Here is an 18,828-nt window from a genome sequence, read left to right as displayed (position 1 = left end):
CAACAACAAACTCACTCTTGATTCCTACAGGGGGCAGGGGACTTCCCCAGCACTGCCTGCATGTGTGACAGCACTGCCAGTATGGGGTCCTTTGTGCACTGGGCATCCCCCAGCACTGGGGTAGCAGGACTCAAGGATGGTCTGGGATTTGTCCTTGAGCATGGGCAGAAATGTGAAGAGGAAAGACCAATCCTGATTCGGTGATGTACCTAATGGAAAGAAGAGTCCCCCTGCAGGCCTTGAGGGAGCCACAAAACAAGAACACACATGACCTTGGTTCTCACCTCCAGGAACTGAATTCTGCCACCAACCAGGACCTCCAATGTGATGGCTTCTGAGCAGAGAACCCAGAATGCTGTGCCAGGAGCCTGCCTGCTGTTTTAGCTGCTACATTTGTGGTAATGTGTAGCATAGAAAACTAACCCAAGTACCCATACTGATTCCTCATCCCTTTCTATAGCTGGGTAGTCTTCCATCTGCAAGGGTGCCTAACCATCTCCTCTAGGCACCCTTGGCTGGGGTCTGACGCATATTAAAAGGATTATACACCACAAACAAGTAAGATTTATTCCTGGAATACAAGGAAGTTTCAACACATGAAAATTAATTGACATCACAGTAAGAGAATGAATGGGAAAGAACTACATCATCATCTCAATTGATATTGAAAAAGCATTTGACAAAATTTAACACTTTTTCATGGTAAAAACACTCAACAAACTAGGAATAGAAGTAACTGCCTCCAAATAATAATGTATGAAAAACGCATAGCTAAAATCTTACTCAATAGTGAAATACTGAAAACTTTCCTCTAAAATTGGGAACAAAGTGCCCTGGCTGGTGTAGCTCGGTGGATACCAACTGATGTTTCTCTCTCTCTCTTTCTCCTTCTCGTCCCTTCTCTCTAAAAATAAATAAAATCTTTAAAAAATAAATAAATAAAATTAGGAACAAAGTAAGAATGCTTACTTTCACCTTATCTATTCACCATAATACTGGAAGTTAGCCAGAGCCAGTGTGCAAGAAAAAGAAATAAAAGGAGACCAGATTTGAAAGAAAGAAGTAAAACTATCTCTGTTTGCAAACAACATGATCTTATATGTAGAAAAGCCTAAAGATTCCGATAAGGAAAAGTTAGAACTAATAAATGTATTCGGCAAGGTTGCAAGATACAAAATTAACATGCAAAAATCAGTTTTATTTCTATACATTAACAGTGAACAATTCAAAAAGGAAATTAAGAAAACAATTCCATTTATATTAGCATATAAAAGAATAAAATACATAGAAGTAAGCTAAACCAAGGAGGCAAAAGACTTGTACACCAGAAACTTCAAAATGTCACTGAAAGAATTAAGGCACAAATAAATGGAGAGCTATTCCATATTTGTGGACTGGAAGACTTAATATTGTTAAGATGACAATATAACCCAAAGTAATCTACAGATTCAATGCAATCTCCATCAAAATCCCAATGATGATTTTTGAAGAAATAGAAAACTTGATTTTAAAATCCATATGGAACAATCTCACCTTTAAGTGGAACCTAATCAACAAAATAAACAAGCAAGCAAAATATAACCAGAGACATGGAAATTAAGAACAAACTGACAGTAACCAGAGGGGAGATGGGAGGGGAAAATGGGGGGAAATGGGTGAACGTTTTCAGGAACAACTATAAAGGACCCATGGACAAAACCAAGGGGGGATGGCATCAGGGGAGGGAGGTAGGCATGGCTGGGGTGGGGAGGAGAGGTGGGAGGAAAAAGCGGAAAACTGTACTTGAAATACAATAAAATTAATATATATATATCACAAGCAGAAAACCAGGAAGTTAAAAAAAAGAAAGAAAGAAAAGAAAAATGCTGGAGTGCTGGGAGAGACCAGATAGGAAGGGGGAGATACTAGAGTCAGGGAAAATAGTTAGGGAGCTGACTTGGAGGTCCAGACCAGAGGTGGTGGTGCCTTGCTCCAGGCGGACAGCCAGGCACATGGTGGGACGTGGTCAGGTTCTGGATGCATTTTGGAGGTAGAAGTAGTGGGATTTGTTGATATACTGATCTGGGACCAGGCAAGAGAACAGTCAAAGACAACTATAGGGGTTTTGGCCTATGTGAGTACATAGATGATGGTGCCATTAACTAAGGGCTCCTGGAACACTGGCCCCAGAGGTGGATGAGGCTGGGCAGGGTGGAGGTTCGTTCTTCTGGGGTGTGCACTGAGTGCCTGAAATGGTTTGGCCAGACTTGCTGAGGAGCGGCGTGGTAGGCTTGCATGTGACAGGGCAGGGTAAGATTCAAACTTTGGAGTCATACAATTTTTTCAGCTTTATTGAAGTATAATGGACAAACAAAATTATAAGATATTTAAAAAATAAATAAAATAAAATAAAATTCATATGGAGAGCCTGGCAAGGTAGCTAAGTTAGGAGCATCATCCTGATACACCCAGGTTCCCAGGTCAGGGCATATAAAAGAATCAACCAATGAATGCATAAATATATGGAACAACAAATTGATTTTTCTCTCTAAAAATATCAATAGATAAATTTTTTAAAAATGAAATTCACATGGAAACTCCAGGAATCCTGAATAGCCAAAACAACCTTGAAAAAGAACAAAGTTGCAAGTCTCACATTTCATGATTTCAAAATGTACTACAAAGTACATACAGTATTCACCATAGTATATGGTACTGGCATAAAGACAGACATATAGAACAATGGAATATGGAGAGCACAGAAGTGAAATTTCACATATATGGTTAAAAAGATTTTTGACAAAGGTGCCAAGACACTTCAATGTGGGAAAGGACAGTCTTTTCAACAAATAGTGCTGGGGAAACTGGATAGCTACCCACATGCACAAACAAAAGACAAAAAACATTGGACCCTTACCTTATACCATATACAAAAAAAACACTCAAAAAAGATCAAAGACCTGAACATAAGAGCTAAAGCTGTAGAACTTCTAGAAGGAAATATAGGGAAAAGCTTTATGACACTGGATTTGGCAATGATTTCTTAGATATGACACCAAAAGCACAGGCAAAGAAATAAAAATAGGTAAGTTGGATTTCATCAAAATTAAAAAATTTTAAAAAGATTTTATTTATTTATTTTTAGAGAGGGGAAGGGAGGGAGAAAGAGAGGGAGAGAAACATCAGTGTGTGGTTGCTTCTTGCATGCCCCCTACCGGGGACCTGGCCCACATTCCCAGGCATGTGCCCTGACTGGGAATCAAACTGGCATCCCTTTGATTCGCAGGCCAGCACTCAACCCACTGAGCCACACCAGCCAGGGCAAAACTTAAAACTTTTGAGCATCAAAAGATACTATCAACAGAATTAAAAGGCAACCCATCAAATGAGAGAAAATATTTAAATTTTTAAAAGTTTTTATTGATTTGAGACAAAATCATCAATTTATTATACTACATACTTATGCATTCCTTTGTTGCTTCTTTGTGTGTGTGTGTGTGTGTTACTTTAAAAAAAAAATCCTCACCTGAGGATATGTTTATTGATTTTAGAGAGAGCGGTATATTGATGTGTGACAGAGACATCAACACGTCATCTCCCTTATGAGCCATGACCAGGGGATTGAACTTGGATTGAACTTGCAACCCAAGAACTGAGCTACGTGACCAGGAGTGGTGAACACACAGTATAATATACAGATGATGTAGAGCTGTACACCTGAAACCTATATAATTGTATTAACCAATGTTACCCCAATAATTCAATAAAAAAAATTTAAAGAGACACCATTTAAACTTGATGGAATAAAAAACAGGTATAACTATATTACTTGAAGATATAACAATAACCAACTTTAGAACTAAAAACAGTAATATTATTTTAGAAAACTAATAAGGAAGGGAAACAGGGGTTCTAGAAATGTGTTAAATCTTTATCCATCATAGGAGGTCACTTACAAAATGTCTAAACTATACAAATTAAGAAATGACAGTCCTGCTCAGGCAGCTCAGTTGGTTAGAGCATTGCCCTGACACACCAAGGTTGTGGGTTTGAGCCCTGGTCAGGCACATGTAGGAATCAATCAATGAATGCATAAACAAGCAGAACAAAAAATCGATGTTTCTTTTTCTATCTCTCTCCCTCTTCCTCTCTCTCTCAAAAAAAAAAAAAAAAAGGAAAGAGGAAAAAGAGAAACAACATAGGTATATTATTTAAATATAAAGCCTCTTAACTCATTTCCTGATTGTGCCTTTGCCTTCTTCCTTCCTCTCATAGTTTACAGTCTAGCCTCATTGGCTCTCTTGTAGATCCTTAAACATGTCAGGCGTGCTCCTACTTCAGGGTCCTTGCATTTCTGTTCCCTCTGCCTAGAATATGCTTCCCTAAGGTATCTTTGTGATTTTCTTATTCTCTTCCTTCTGATCTTTATTCAAAACTCACCATCTCAGTGAAGATTTCCCTGACACACCATTCCCTAGTCCCACTACCTACTTTATTTTTTCCTCTGTAGCACTTCACTTATCACTATATAATCTATAGGCTGTATTTTATTTATTTACATATTTATTCAATCTTTCACCAGTACTGTGTAAGTAACGATAAACAGTGACATTTGCCTATTTTTATTTTTTTAATTAAAAAAATTTTTATTGTTCAATTACAGTTGTCCCCATTTTTTCCCCATTGCTCTCTCCTGCCCTGCCTAGGCCCCCATGTTTTTACTCACCTCTATATATACTGGTACATAGAATAGTTATTTGGCATCTAGGTGGTAGGCACTGGATAAATAGTTGTGAAAAGAATACTTGAAGATAATACTAGAGGGACAACTAAAGAGCAAGCTAGAGGAAAGGTTTTTACCTTTGGGGAACTGAGACTGGGTTGGTTAAGAATGGGCCAGGAATAGCTGTCTTTCCCGATATATCATTGGCTTAAAAAAAACCAAATATTTTGTCAAGGTTTAAAGAAATTATTATTACCTCAAAACAACAGAAAAATGTTTTAGAACATTATGATAGAGAAAAAATGTGAATGCTGAAAACACTACATATGGGATGCAACTAAAACTGTATTCACAAGTAAATGAATTCCTTAAATGTTTTCATTATTCAACAGGAATAAATAAAAAGAAACAAATAGAACATCCATCTGAAGGAACCAAAAGAAAATAACAATGAAGATATAAAAAGATATAGAAATAAAGATAAAAGCAGAAAGTAATCAATTATGATTGGTGATAAATTTGAGTTCTTTGGGGAAAAAAACCAGTGAAATGTTAAAATGTCTAGAAAGCATAATCAAGAGAAACAAGGAGCCCTGACTGGTGTGGCTCTGTTGGTTGGGTGTTGTCCTGCAAAACGAAAGGCCGCTGGTCTGTTCCCAGTCCGGGCACATGCCTGGGTTGTAGGTTCAGTCCTGGTCGGGGAGCATACAAGAGGCAACAGATCGATGTTTCTCTCTCACATTGACACTTCTCTCCCTCTCTTTCTCCCTCCCTTCCCTTCTCTCTAAAAATAAATAAATATTTTTTTTTAAAAAGAAAAGAAAAACAAAGAAACAATAACCCAAGTAAATCAAGTCAACAATCAAACCAACAATCCCTGAAAAGGATCTAACCACACATAGAGGTGTCATAGCCAACTGTTTCTAAAATGTGAAAGCCTGATGGAAATGAATGATTCTTTAGAAATTAAAGTTATTTTGAGAAGAAACAAGAAAACCTGACCAGGCTGAAGACCCTAGAAGAAAATTAAAAGCTGTCAGAGAATATATTTAAAAGAGAGGCCCTATACAGATGTATTTATGGAGAGTCCTTTCATTTCTGTCACTAAATAGTTATGTAAATACATAAAAAATTTATTATGGTTTTGTGACAGATTTTTTTAAATTTATTTTTTATTGTTATTCAATTACAATTGTATGCCTTTTCTCCCCTTTCCTCCCCCCACCCCGGCTGAACCCACCTCCCTCCCCCACCCCCACCATCCCCCCCGATTTTGTCCATGTGTCCTTTATAATAGTTCCTTCAATCCCCTCTTCCCACTGTCCTCACCTCACTCCCCCCTGGCCACTGCTAGACAGTTCCCCCCCTCAATGTCTCTGGTGGTATTTTGTTTGCTTTTTTCTTTTGTTGATTATGTTCCAGTTAAAGGTGAGATCATATGGTATTTGTCCCTCACCGCCTGGCTTATTTCACTTAACATAATGCTCTCCAGTTCCATCCATGCCATTGCAAAGGGTGTAAGCTCCTTCTTTCTCTCTGCTGCGTAGAATTCCATTGTGTAAATGTACCATAGTTTTTGGATCCACTCGTTTGCTGATGGGCACTTAGGTTGCTTCCAGTACTTGGCTATTGTAAATTGTGCTGCTATGAACATTGGGGTGCACAGGTTCTTTTGGATTGGTGTTTCAGGTTTCTTAGGGTATAATCCCAGCAGCGGAATTGCTGGGTCAAAGGGCAGTTCCATTTTTAGTTTTCTGAGGAAATTCCATACTGTTTTCCACAGTGGCCTCACCAGTCTGCATTCCCACCAACGGTGCACTAGGGTTCCCTTTTCTCCACATCCTCTCCAACATTTGTTTGTGGATTTGTTTATGTTGGCCACTCTGACTGGTGTGAGATGGTACCTCATTGTGGTTTTAATTTGCATCTCTCTGATGGCTAGTGATGCTGAGCATCTTTTCATATGTCTCTGGGCCCTCTGTATGTCTTCCTTGGAGAAGTGTCTGTTCAAGTCCTTTGCCCATTTTTTAATTGGGTTGTTTGTCTTCCTGGAGTGCAGTCGTGTGAGTTCTTTATATATTTTGGAGATCAGGCCCTTGTCTGAGGTATCATTGGCAAATATGTTTTCCCATACTGTTGGTTCTCTTTGTAATTTGGTGCTATTTTCTTTAGCCTTGCAGAAGCTTTTTATTTTAATGAGGTCCCATTTGTTTATTCTTTCCTTTATGTCCCTTGCTTTAGGGGGCATGTGACAGATTTTTTAAACCTTTAAATGTTTGATCCACTGGGAGTGTGTTCTGATTTAAGGAATGACATGAAAATACCTGTTTGCTGATTCTGTTTTCACATGATTCTGATTTCCTCACTTCCTTGTGAGTGCCACTCAGGCACCAGCCCAGGTACTGCTGACATTTATGAGTGGAAGTCATGTGAGCCAGCCCATAACCCATTTTCACAAATGGTCCACAAGGGTCTCGACTGTGACACACTGAAATGGAATTCAAGACTTCAGACTACCATTTTAACACTCCCTCCACACTCCCAAATCTTGCCTATTTATTTAAATATTAGAGAAAAAGCATTATTAGTGTTTAAGAATGTCAAATTCAAACCACATGGATTCTCTATTCCCAAGAATTGAAAGAGACATTTATATTTTCAATAATGTTCATGGCAGCATTATTAATGATAGCCAAATAGTGGAAACAACCCAAGTGTCCATTGATGGATGAATGGATAAACAAAATATGATATACACATATAGTGGAATATTTTTCAGCCTTAAAAAGAAGGACATTCTAACACATGCTACATCATGAATGAATTTGAGGACAGTATGCCAAGTGAAATAAGTCAGTCACAAAAGGACAAATATTGTATGATCCTATTTACATGAGGTAGTCAGTCAAAATCATGAGGGACAGAGAATACAATGGTGGTTACTAAGGTTTGGGGAGAGAGGGGAAGGGGGTTGGGGCGTTGTTATTTAATGAATATAGAGTTTCAGTTTTACTAGATGAAAAGAGTTTATGTGAATGTATTTAATAACACTATTGAACTGTTCAGTAATAATAGTCAAAAATGGAAAAATTTATACTATATTTTGTCACAATTCAAAAAACAGCGGGCACATAACCTGAATTACTAATAATTAGTAATTGCTAATTACAGGACACCCCCACTCCAAAGCTGCACCCTCCCCACACCGCCCCCGCCAGAGAGTTCACACAGCCACAGTTGCCCACCCCAACAGCCTCCGACAGGCCCTCGAGGGGAAGGGTGTCCAGAAGTTGGCTCCAAACCTTGGAGGAAAGGCCTGTCTGTGCCCAAGTCTCACCCTCCAATCTGTTTTAACTTGGCTTCTTAATGACGAGCGACCAGCGAGTCTCTTCTATCTCCCCCGCCGGCACCCCTTTAACCGGATCTAATTGTACAATATAATGTCTTTGTAGCAAATTTACGAGTTGTGCAGTCCTCACTACAATGCAGTTTAAGAACATTTTCCTCAACCACTTAATCTTTCTAAGCTCAGGGATGCCCATCTATAAATGGAGATAACATGAGCCTATCCATAGGCCACCAACAAATTTTGCCTGTTACTATTTTACTTGCTTACGATAACTTGTTTTCAGATTTCTATCATATCCCACTCGCAGCCAGATCTTAGCCCACGTGATACCCGCAAGTGAAGGGCGTCTACTCAGGGAAAGGAGGTGGGGCCGCACTGGGAGATAGCTCCCCACAGGAGTTTTGCCCACAGCCCCGCCCCAAGCCCGATCACCTGCAATCGCAGAATCGAGACTCTCCAGCCTCCCTGGCAGCGTCCCGCGGCGCAGCTCCGGGCTGGATTGGTGATGCCTGGGAGTTGCCGGCGCCTGCGCAGTGGGGAAGGCTGTGCTTTCTCTGGGAGGCTGAGGGAGAACGCCGAGAGGGCCGCGGTGGGCTTGCGGCTGTTCCATCCGGACCGTCGCGCTATGGCGGAGGAGGAACTGGAGGCTCTGCGGAAGCAGAGGCTGGCCGAGCTGCAGGCGAAGCAGGGGGTGAGCGCGTGGGCCGCCCGCCCTGCCCGTCCCTCCCGGGCGCCGCCGTCGCCCGAAGTGGAAGGCGCGGCCGCAGGCGGAGGCTCTTGGTGCCGCCGCCGGTGTTTGGCCGTCTGGCGGGGAATCTCGTCGCTGCCTCGGTGCCGGTCCTGGGCCTTTGTCCTTGTGGCTTCCCGTGGGGTTTCGGGCAGCGTGCCGACCACATGCTGTCCCGGGTGGGTCCGGCTCGAGTCCTCTCTCGGGCAGGGTTTGACTCGTCCCAGAGGTCGCGCCCGGGCCAGCGTCGGTCCGAAGTAGGACGTTTAGCCTGTTTTGACTACTGGTTCCAGCGGAATTGTTTTCTAGAATTCTGACTGCAGTAGTAGACCAACATTTGTTGGGGGTCTGCTGTGTGAGGTACAGTGGGGCGCATCCAATCCCGAGTGACAGCCCGGGGAGGAGCCAGACCCTAAACACGAATCGCAGGGATAGATTACTCAAGTAATGACTGTGTTGTCAAGAGAGGGAGAGGTCTGTGGAAGGGATAGAAGGCGGTAGTCTCCAAGGAAGCGCATTTGAATGAGCAGCGTCCCAGTCAGTACCCAGCACATTTTTTAACCCCAGAAATTATTCTTGCCTCGTCAAATACGTTTTCATTGTACAGGGATTCCCCTCCCTAATGGTTGTTTGTATTCTAAAAATTCCATTAGATTGTGACTTTAGAAGCTTATCAAAGCATTTTAATAAGTGGAAACCATCCCATTGACTTCTGGAAGGCTCAGTTTTTTTTTCTTTTTTCTTTTTTTATTGTTGTTCAATTACAATTGTCTTCATTTCCCGCCCCCCACCACCACTTGGAAGACCCAGCTTTTAATTATTTGGCAATAATTTGATCTCTTATCACTGCAGGACCCTATTAGGTATCTGAAACAAAATAGTTTGTTTTATCCCCTGTGAAATTAATTACTTGACTAAGACAAAATTATTTTTTCAGGATCCTGGTGATGCAGCACAACAGGAGGCAAAGCACAGGTACGCGCTGGAGCCCTGAAGGGTTGTTTCACCAAATGTTTTTTTAACAGTGTGTTAATCTAAGTTTTTCCTGGAATAGTGATTTTTCATAAATCACCAGGGTATTTGTTACTAATTTGTTACATAAATATGTGTAGAATCTCACAGCACTTACTACCTTGTTCAATACAATTACTGGTTTGTTTCTCTGCTAAACTGTTGATTGTTTTTAAATGAACATGATACTAGGACTACCTCCTAGGGATGTTGTGAGGTACATGGGTCCAGTACCTCAAATTTAGTAAATGCTAGGTAAATATTAACTGTTATACTATTCTTATTTTATCCTAGCACATGGCAGAATATCTTGCCCTTGGCAGGTTTATTAAATGAATAGTTATCCCATTATGCTACCTTTTTATTTCTGTGATAAAAGAATACATAACAAATTTACTATAACAACCATTTGTAAGTATACAGTTCTGTCATGTTAACTCTATTCTCATTATTGTGCAACAGATCTCTAGAACTTTTTCATCTTGCAAAATTGAAACTATGCTTATTGACTCACTGCCCATTTTTCCCTGCCTCCATCACACTGCCTTTCAACTCAGTCAGTGAATATTTATTGAGCACCTGCTGTACGTCAGGCACTATGCTGGGTCCATAGAAATAAGTATTAATGGGGAAAGATAGTAAACATCTGGGATAGTGCTAAGAAGAAAGTGAAACAACATGAATGTCATTGATTCTAAGGTGTGTCTTTGTTCACATTTTAACATATCTGAAATTGGGGTGGATTTCATGATCAGTCACTGTTGTCCTGGGTTCTTCCAGAGAGGATTTACTTTTGCTTCTGCCATTACTTGGGTACAGTTCTAATCTGAAACATCTTTTTTTAATTTTTATTTATTTATTTATTTAATATATTTATTGATTATGCTATTACAGTTGTCCCATTCCCCCCCTCACTCCACTCCATCCTGCCCACCCCCTCCCTCCCACATTCCCCACCTATAGTTCATGTCCATGGGTCATACTTATAAGTTCTTTGGCTTCTACATTTCCTACACTATTCTTACCCTCCCCCTGTCTATTTTCCACCTATCATCTATGCTACTTATTCTCTGTGCCTTTCCCTCCATCTCCCCGTCCTACTCCCCTATTGACAACCCTCCATGTGATCTCCATCTCTATGGTTCTGTTCCTGTTCTAGTTGTTTGCCTAGTTTGCTCTTGTTTTTGTTTTAGGTGTGGTTGTTAATAACTGTGAGTTTGCTATCATTTTTACTGTTCACATTTTTTATATTCCTTTTTTTAGGTAACTCCCTTTAACATTTCAAATAATAAGGGCTTGGTGATGATGAACTTCTTTAACTTGACCTTATCTGAGAAGCACTTTATCTTCCCTTCCATTCTAAATGCTAGCTTTGCTGGATACAGTAATCTTGGATGTAGGCCCTTGCCTTTCATGACTTCAAATACTCTTTCCAGCCCCTTCTTGCCTGTAAGGTCTCTTTTGAGAAATCAGCTGATAGTCTTATGGGAACTCCTTTGTAGGTAACTGTCTCCTTTTCTCTTGCTGCTTCTAAGATTCTCTCCTCTTTAATCTTGGGTAATGTAATTATGATGTGCCTTGGTGTGTTCCTCCTTGGGCCCAGCTTCTTTGGGACTCTCTGAGCTTCCTGGACTTCCTGGAAGTCTGTTTCCTTTGCCAGATGAGGGAAGTTCTCCTTCATTATTTGTTCAAATAAGTTTTCAATTTTTTGTTCTTTCTCTTCTCCTGGCACCCCTATAATTTGGATGTTGGAACGTTTCAAGATGTCCTGGAGGTTCCTAAGCCTCTCCTCATTTTTCCGAATTCTTGTTTCTTCATTCTCTTCTGGTTGGATGTTTCTTTCTTCCTTCTGGTCCACCTCATTGATTTGAGTCCCAGTTTCCTTCGCATCACAATTGGTTCCCTGTACATTTTCCTTTGTTTCTCTTAGCATAGCCTTCATTTTTTCATCTGTTTTTCAAACAGATGCAACCAGTTCTGTGAGCATCTTGATAACCAGTGTTTTGAACTGTGCATCCGATAGGTTGGCTATCCCTTCCTCGCTTAGTTGTATTTTTTCTGGAGCTTTGAAGTGTTCTGTCATTTGGGCCTTTTTTTTTTTTTTTTGGTCTTGGCGCGCCTGTTACTTAAAGGGGCAGAGCCTTAGGTATTCACCGGGGCGGGGTAACTGCTGGTCGCTGTGCTGTGATGCTGTATGTGGGGGAGGGGCTGATAGGGAGCAATGCCGCCTGCTCCCCTCTCCACCAGACCTCAGTCCTTCATTCCGCTACCCACAATCAAACTGGGCCCCTCTGGTGCTGGTTCCCCAGTCGGTGGGCTTGTGCATGCCCTAGGCCCCTGTGGGTCTCTCCAACGACCTCTCCTGTGAGGCTGGGAGTCTCTCCTGCTGCCGCCCCAACCCCCATAGGCGTTTCCAATCAGAGGTTTGAGGCTTTATTTCCCCGAGCTGGATCCCTGGGTTACGTGGTCTGCTTTACTCCCCGCCATTTGTCCGGTTTATCTGTGTGCGAATGTGGGGCCGCCAGATGCTACCTGCCGCTCTGCCTGCCCTGTTCTCCGCCACTCTGAGTCCAGCCCTCTCGGTTTATCTGCGCGAATGTGGGGCCGCAGGGTCTGCCAGTGATCCAACTGCCTGCCCCGTTTGTCCCACACTCCGCCAGTCTCGGTCAGCCACGGCCACGGGAGTCCTCTCCGCCCCGGCTGCCCATCTCCGCCCCTCCTACCAGTCTGGATGAATGTTTATTTTTTATTTCCTTGGTGTCGGACTTCCTTGCTGTTCGATTTTCTGTCAGTTCTGGTTGTGCGAGGAGGCGCAGTGTGTCTACCTGTGCCGCCATCTTGGTTCTCTCCTAATCTGAAACATCTTAAAATTAAGTTCTATGCTTGAGGTTCCCACTCCTTCCCTTCTCCCTGGTGGCATGGATTCATACTGTAAATTTGTATGACTAAAGCTTGAAGTTGAAATTCTCAAAGGAACTTTTTTCTTCCTCCATTCAGGGCCAGGTTTGATGCATGCACCCTCATTTGCTGTCCTTTTTGCATGGCAAGTTTATTTCCTGTTTACTTTGTTGTGGTTGTTGCTCTTTGATGCTCCAGCTTTGAGTGGGGGATCTCCTATTAGACTCCTCATCTAGGCTGTTTTTTTTGTTCTTAGAAGTACACAGTACCATGGTCCGTCTTACAGTCAACAGCATCTTAGATTCAGTGAAATACGTTTGTTTATGGCAGGATTGAACTGAAGTACTCAGGTGCAGTAAGGAAAAGGCCCATGGAAGTGGACTTCAAATTGTGTTCCATGAACCCTAGGGCTCCTGTGATGATAGGGGGTGATAGTGGGCATAGCCAGCCCCAGTTCCCCCTCAGTTCAGCCAAAGAATTTCTGCTTTTGTCTGTGTTAAGTTCCTTGAAGGACTTCACTTAAAAAAAAATTGCTGCTACTTAAAAAAAGTTTGAAACCACTGTCCTACGAACATGAACTAGTTCCTGCTTGGATAGGTGGGAAGGTGCAAAGATAATTGTAGAATGATAATTTCACTCCCTCTTCCTACCCCAAAAAAAGAACTGTCTTGAAACAATGGGATTTGGTTCTAGCTTTGCCACAATTATTTATATCCCCTTATAGTTTCCTTAGGTCACAGCTTCTTCGTCTCTGAGATTACACGGATTAAACAGTCTTAATCTCACTACAAATTTTTAGCACCTGTCACACAGTAGATACTTTAGTCAATCTTGGTAATGGTGGCTGAACCGAAACTCCTACATAAGTTAAAAAATGTAAAGTTGTACCTTTCAACCTTGTAGGTTTATACCCACACATATAAAGCTGGCTTTTCAGAGCAAGAGTGGACTCTTACTTATTTTTGAAATATAATCTTTATTGTATCTTTTCCATTACTGTTTAGTCCCCTTATACCTCCCTCCCCACAGCAATCACCACACTGTTGTCCATGTCCATGAGTCCTTTTCCCTTGATCCCTCCAACCCCTCACCTCCTCTGTCCACTAGCTGTCATCTTCTCTCCGGTCTGTGAGTGGACTCTTCTACTGTAATGACAGCTGCTGCCATCCATATAGCACCTACTGTAGTGCAGTCTCTTTGCACCAACCTTCCATCTTGGGAAATGTATTGAGTGAGTTACATTTTTGTGCGTTCAATAGGAATGCTGACAGCTTAGTTCTAATTATGCTTGACCTGTTCTTGTTGTAGAGAAGCAGAAATGAGAAACAGTATCTTAGCCCAAGTTCTGGATCAGTCAGCCCGGGCCCGGTGTAAGCATCTTCAGTTTTCTTTATTTCCATAACATTGGCTTGGGTTCTTTGAATGGTGAGGTATGAAATTATTGCTGCCTCTAGATTAAATATTTATTTAACTTAAAAACACCTGAAATGTGCAGTTGATAAACCTGAAGAAATGGACTTAAATTATTAAATGAATCTGCTTGGTCTACCAATGAGATGATCCCCCCAGTGTTCATTAGGTAAAACTTACAGTCAACAACTGTTAAGTCAGTTACAAAGTGTTGCTGGTGGTTGACCTTAGTGATAGGAACGTGAGGGGTTTATTGTATTTGTTTTAGTAATTTTTCATAATTAAAAACCAAAGAGAAAATCATGTGTCTGTTTTAGTTATAATTTTCATAATAAAAACCAAGAAGAAAACCATGTAGAAAAAAAATTAAATGAACCAGTTGGAATGAACTAGCAGTATCTTCTGTATTGTAACTTGAAGCCCAGCTTAGAAGAGGCAGCCTTAGATAGATACTTATTTTATATGTAGGTACATATAACTTATTTTCCAGAGAACAGTCATTTTGGGTTGGCCAAAAAGTTCATTTGTTTTTCCATAAGATGGCTCTTAGTGGCACTTAGTTGTCTTTAACTTCATTCCAGTTAATCTTGTTAGATTGTATTGTGACAGCTGTCATATCAGGATGCATTTAAAAAAAACTTGCCAAGCTCTGGCTGGTGTGGCTCAGTGGGTTGAGCATTGGCCTGATAACTGAAAGGTTGCTGGTTCAATTCCCAGTCAGGGCACATGCCTGGGTTTTGGGCCAGGTCCTCAGTTGGGGGCATGTGAGAGGTGACCAGTCAATGTTCTCTTTTCCCTGCCTTTCCCTCTCTCTAAAAATAAATTTAAAAAAATCTTTAAAAAACATTAAAAATAAAACATCAAAATTGGTGAATTTTTGGGTAGCTATTATAATATTGAAGATAGAAGAAAATATGCAACATTTTCAGCATATTATGCTTTATTATTTCAAGAAAGGTAAAAACACAAAAAAAGATTTTTGCAGTGTGTGGAGAAGGTGCTGTGACTGATTGAACTTGTCAAAAGTGGTTTGTGAAGTTTTGTGCTGGAGATATCTCGCTGGATGATGCTCCACAGTCAGGTAGTCCAGTCGAAATTGAAGCTATCAAGTCAAGACATCAGTTGAGAACAATATATGTTATACCACGTGGGAGATAGCCAACATACTCAAAATATCCAAATCAATAAAATTATTGGTGAAAGTAAAGAAATGTGTTTTATTTTAGGGACAAAACTAAATGGACTTTCTGGTCAACCCAATATATTTTTTTTAGAAAGAAAGCATGGGGCTTAGACTCTGAGGACCCAAGTTTAACCTTGGCTCTGCCTCTACTGTGTGGCCTTGACTGAGATTGACATGGCTGAACTTTATTTTCCTCATTTTTTTTAATCCTCACCCAAGGATATGTTTATTGATTTAAGAGACAGAAAGTGGGAGGGAGAGACTGAGGATCAAACCCACAATCTAGGTATGTCCTGACCAGTAATTGAACCCTTAACCTTTTGGTGTATGGGATGGTGCTCCAACCAACTGAGCCATCTGGCCAGGGCAGTTTCCTTTTTAAGAGGGTAACAGTACCTTCTGCCCTTCCTACCTTGGTAGTCTCAAGATATAAGTAAGTCTGTGAAGTGCTTTGGAAATGATGTTGCTTAATTTTAAGTTATAAATGCATTTAGTTTTGATGTCTTTTTGTATTTTTTTCTTTTTAGTAAGTAACTTAGCACTTGTAAAGCCTGAAAAAACTAAAGGAGTAGAGAATTACCTTATACAGATGGCAAGATATGGACAGCTAAGTGGGAAGGTAAGCTTGAGTTAGTTTTACCTGTTGTTACCTACTTTATGAAAACATGTCATCAAAAGGTCAGTTTTGCCCTGGATGGGTAGCTCAGTTGGTTAGAGCTTCGTCCCAATACACCAATGTTGGGGGTTTGATCCCCAGTCAAGGCACGTACAAGAATCAACCAATGAATGCATAAATAAGTGGAACAACAAATCAATGTTTCTGTCTCTCTCCCTTCCTCTTTCTCTCTCTCTTAAAAAAAAACAAAACAAAACCATCTTCTGGTTACAGAAATCTTGTTGGCTATTTCAAGGAAGCAGTTTTTAAAGGTGAGAATAATTGTACCAACCATAAATCCTAAAAGATAACTAACTGCCTTTCCGAAAATCCTCTGCTGCTTTTCTTTCCTGTCATTGTGGAACCTTGTTGGTCTGTGACCAACCAGGGTTTCTCAACAATACATATTAAAAAACTACCAATGTAGGTAGACATTAAGCTTGTTTTGCAAGTGAGGGGTTGCTAAAATTCCTGGTTGTTATGTGTGTTGCTGTAATGCCATGATGGGTATATTCTTGCAAGACTGTCCCTAAAGATGCACATACGCCTCACCTACACTGGGAAGCCCTCTGCTGCCACCACACCCTGCAGGGATCACTCTTGCCTTGAACCCCTTACACTAAAATGGTGTGTGGAAGACTCACTGACTGGTTCGTCTTTTTTGAATGACTATATCCTGCAGGGTCTCAAGGGAAGAGGTGGTGTGTCTCTCTCACTGATACAACAGAGGGGTGTAGGCGGTCATCTTCGTCTGCTAGTGGTGGTAAAGGCATTCTTAAATACCTGTTAACTTCGGATTTTTCTGCATACTTTCCCGCTCTCAGATGACTAGCAGAGAAGTTCTATTTGGAACTTAAGCTAACAGGTATACCTTGGAGATACTGCCAGTTCGGTTCTAGACTGCTGCAATAAAGAGAGTCATTTTTTTTTGCTGGAGGGTCTTGCCTTCACTTTGTAAAATATGCAACACCTGTGAAGTGCAATAAAGCAAAGCATAGTAAAACAAGGTATGCCTACAGTTACAACTGGTAGTTTATTTTTTTTGGAAGACTTTGTTTACTCTTTAGAAGAGAAGGGAGGGAGAAAGAGGGAGACAAACATCAATGTATGAGAGAAACAATCAGTCGGTTGCCTCTCACAAGCCCCCAGCTAGGCACCTGGCCTGCAGCCCAGGCATGGGCTCTGACCAGGAATCAAACTGGTGACTCTTTGGTTCACAGGTCAGCACTCAACTCACTGAACCACACCAGCCAGGGCAGTTATAACTGGTAGTTCCAGCATCTTTTCCTACCTCTCCTTCCCTCTTGACCTCTACCTCCACACCCCAGAAAGACTAAAATGATTCAATCTGCTGAGTCAAATCTTTGCTTAAAAGTACTGTTTTTCTTTCTGGTTTCCTAGGTAACAGAACAAGGTTTAATAGAAATCCTTGAAAAAGTAAGCCAACAAACAGAAAAGAAAACCACAGTTAAAGTAAGTTTCCCCAAATGCACATGGCAAAAGAGAAAAATTGGTATTTGGAATGTTGTGTTCAATGTACATACACTGTGTCACAACATGTGTCAGCCCATAGACATTTCATTGTGTGGCACATGGAAGTTTGGGGAGCAAGGTTGCATATATTGAGGAGTCTAATCTTTAAGGCTTTTGTTTCATCATTCCCTCTCCCCTTAGATCTAAAACACGAAGTTGTTTTAAAGACAGACAAAAGTGTCTTGTTGTAGTAGGTGGCATTATCACTTCTGAGAAAATGTGGGTTGTGCTTTTTTAAACACATAGTAACACTTGTTTAATTCCTGCCTTCCCCACCAGTTCAACAGGAGAAAAGTGATGGACTCCGATGAAGATGATGACTATTGAATTTTGGGTGCATAGGCACTGGAACTTCTTGGGACAGTTGCAGGACAGATAATGCCTGGGAGAAGCTAAGATCTGATTGAATGTTTACCTTGTTTACTGTTTATATACCTTTAGAAAAATAAACTGATGTAAAATAAAACAATTTGGGCAAAATTATTTTAGTACTGTAGCTGAATGAACAGAAGATCTGTATTTTGTATTTTGCATTTTTTCCTTTCCTACCAAAAACTTTTAAAACATATAGTAGCCTGACTATATCCTTTGTAATTGTGACATTAGCGTTAGGTAGCAAAATGGCTATAGTAGAAATAGAAATTGCTTGAGTAGTCTTCAGTAAGAAGACAATAGCATCCAGTAACATCATGGGAGTTAAAACTCATGGATTAAGCTGAATCAACTTTAATATTTCCAAGACATAGATTCTGAAAGCAGGTGAGCTATTTTTCTTCCTGCAAATAGTACTTACATTTAATGTAAGAATATTCTTAGCTTTGGTTTCATTTATAGTCTGCTTTTCAGAGGCCTTGAGGTGTATTAAATTATCTAACAAATACTACCTCTATCCAAAAAACCTCTGTAAGTAGAGGGATACTTCCACTGAAAAGAATTCTCAAAATAGGACATGCTGGTAATAATACTTCAACAATAATAAACATGTTTGTAAGAGAAGTAACACTTCTGATGATTAAACTCTAGTTGATGGTTTAACAACAGTTAAACATTTTGGTAGAAATGTTCTGGGTTCTTCAATAAAGCTGCAGGTAATTTAAAGCAAATGTCATGTTTTATGTTGTGCTTCACTCCCCTTTGCTCATAAACTTAATTTTTAAATTTAACTCTGAAGTGAGCTGTTCGATACAGCCTTTTAGATGTCTTAGTTCTGTGAGACCCAGCCCGAGAGGAAGTTGGAACGTTTAATGTGATGAATAGAATCAGCTGCAGAAAAGTGATGGGAAATGTGGTTTACAGTTCCAATCTCTGCTTTAGCTAGCATACCGCTGACGTGTGTTTAAACTATTGTACGTATGAGAGT

General features: G+C 40.6%; 1 protein-coding gene across 2 annotated transcripts; it reads left to right on the top strand.

The window, feature by feature from the left end:
- Window positions 1-8,554: 8,554 nt before the first annotated feature.
- LOC128780103 (programmed cell death protein 5) lies at window positions 8,555-17,937 on the top strand. Of its 2 annotated transcripts, XM_053917837.2 has the most exons (7): window positions 8,555-8,742; window positions 9,716-9,753; window positions 13,996-14,057; window positions 15,808-15,899; window positions 16,618-16,698; window positions 17,337-17,408; window positions 17,748-17,937. In XM_053917837.2, the coding sequence occupies exons 1-7, from the start codon at window positions 8,557-8,559 to the stop codon at window positions 17,793-17,795; spliced, it is 579 nt and encodes a 192-aa protein (XP_053773812.1). In that variant the 5' UTR covers window positions 8,555-8,556; the 3' UTR covers window positions 17,796-17,937. The 2 variants fall into 2 exon arrangements, with proteins under 2 accessions (XP_053773812.1, XP_053773813.1); XM_053917838.1 differs by lacking the exon at window positions 16,618-16,698 and having other exon boundaries at window positions 8,561-8,742.
- The last annotated feature ends 891 nt before the right edge of the window (window positions 17,938-18,828 follow it).

Source organism: Desmodus rotundus, unplaced genomic scaffold, assembly GCF_022682495.2.
Source record: "Desmodus rotundus isolate HL8 unplaced genomic scaffold, HLdesRot8A.1 manual_scaffold_34, whole genome shotgun sequence".
In the NCBI taxonomy this organism is placed as follows: Eukaryota; Metazoa; Chordata; class Mammalia; order Chiroptera; family Phyllostomidae; genus Desmodus; species Desmodus rotundus.
This window is presented reverse-complemented; position numbering and strand designations above follow the sequence as displayed.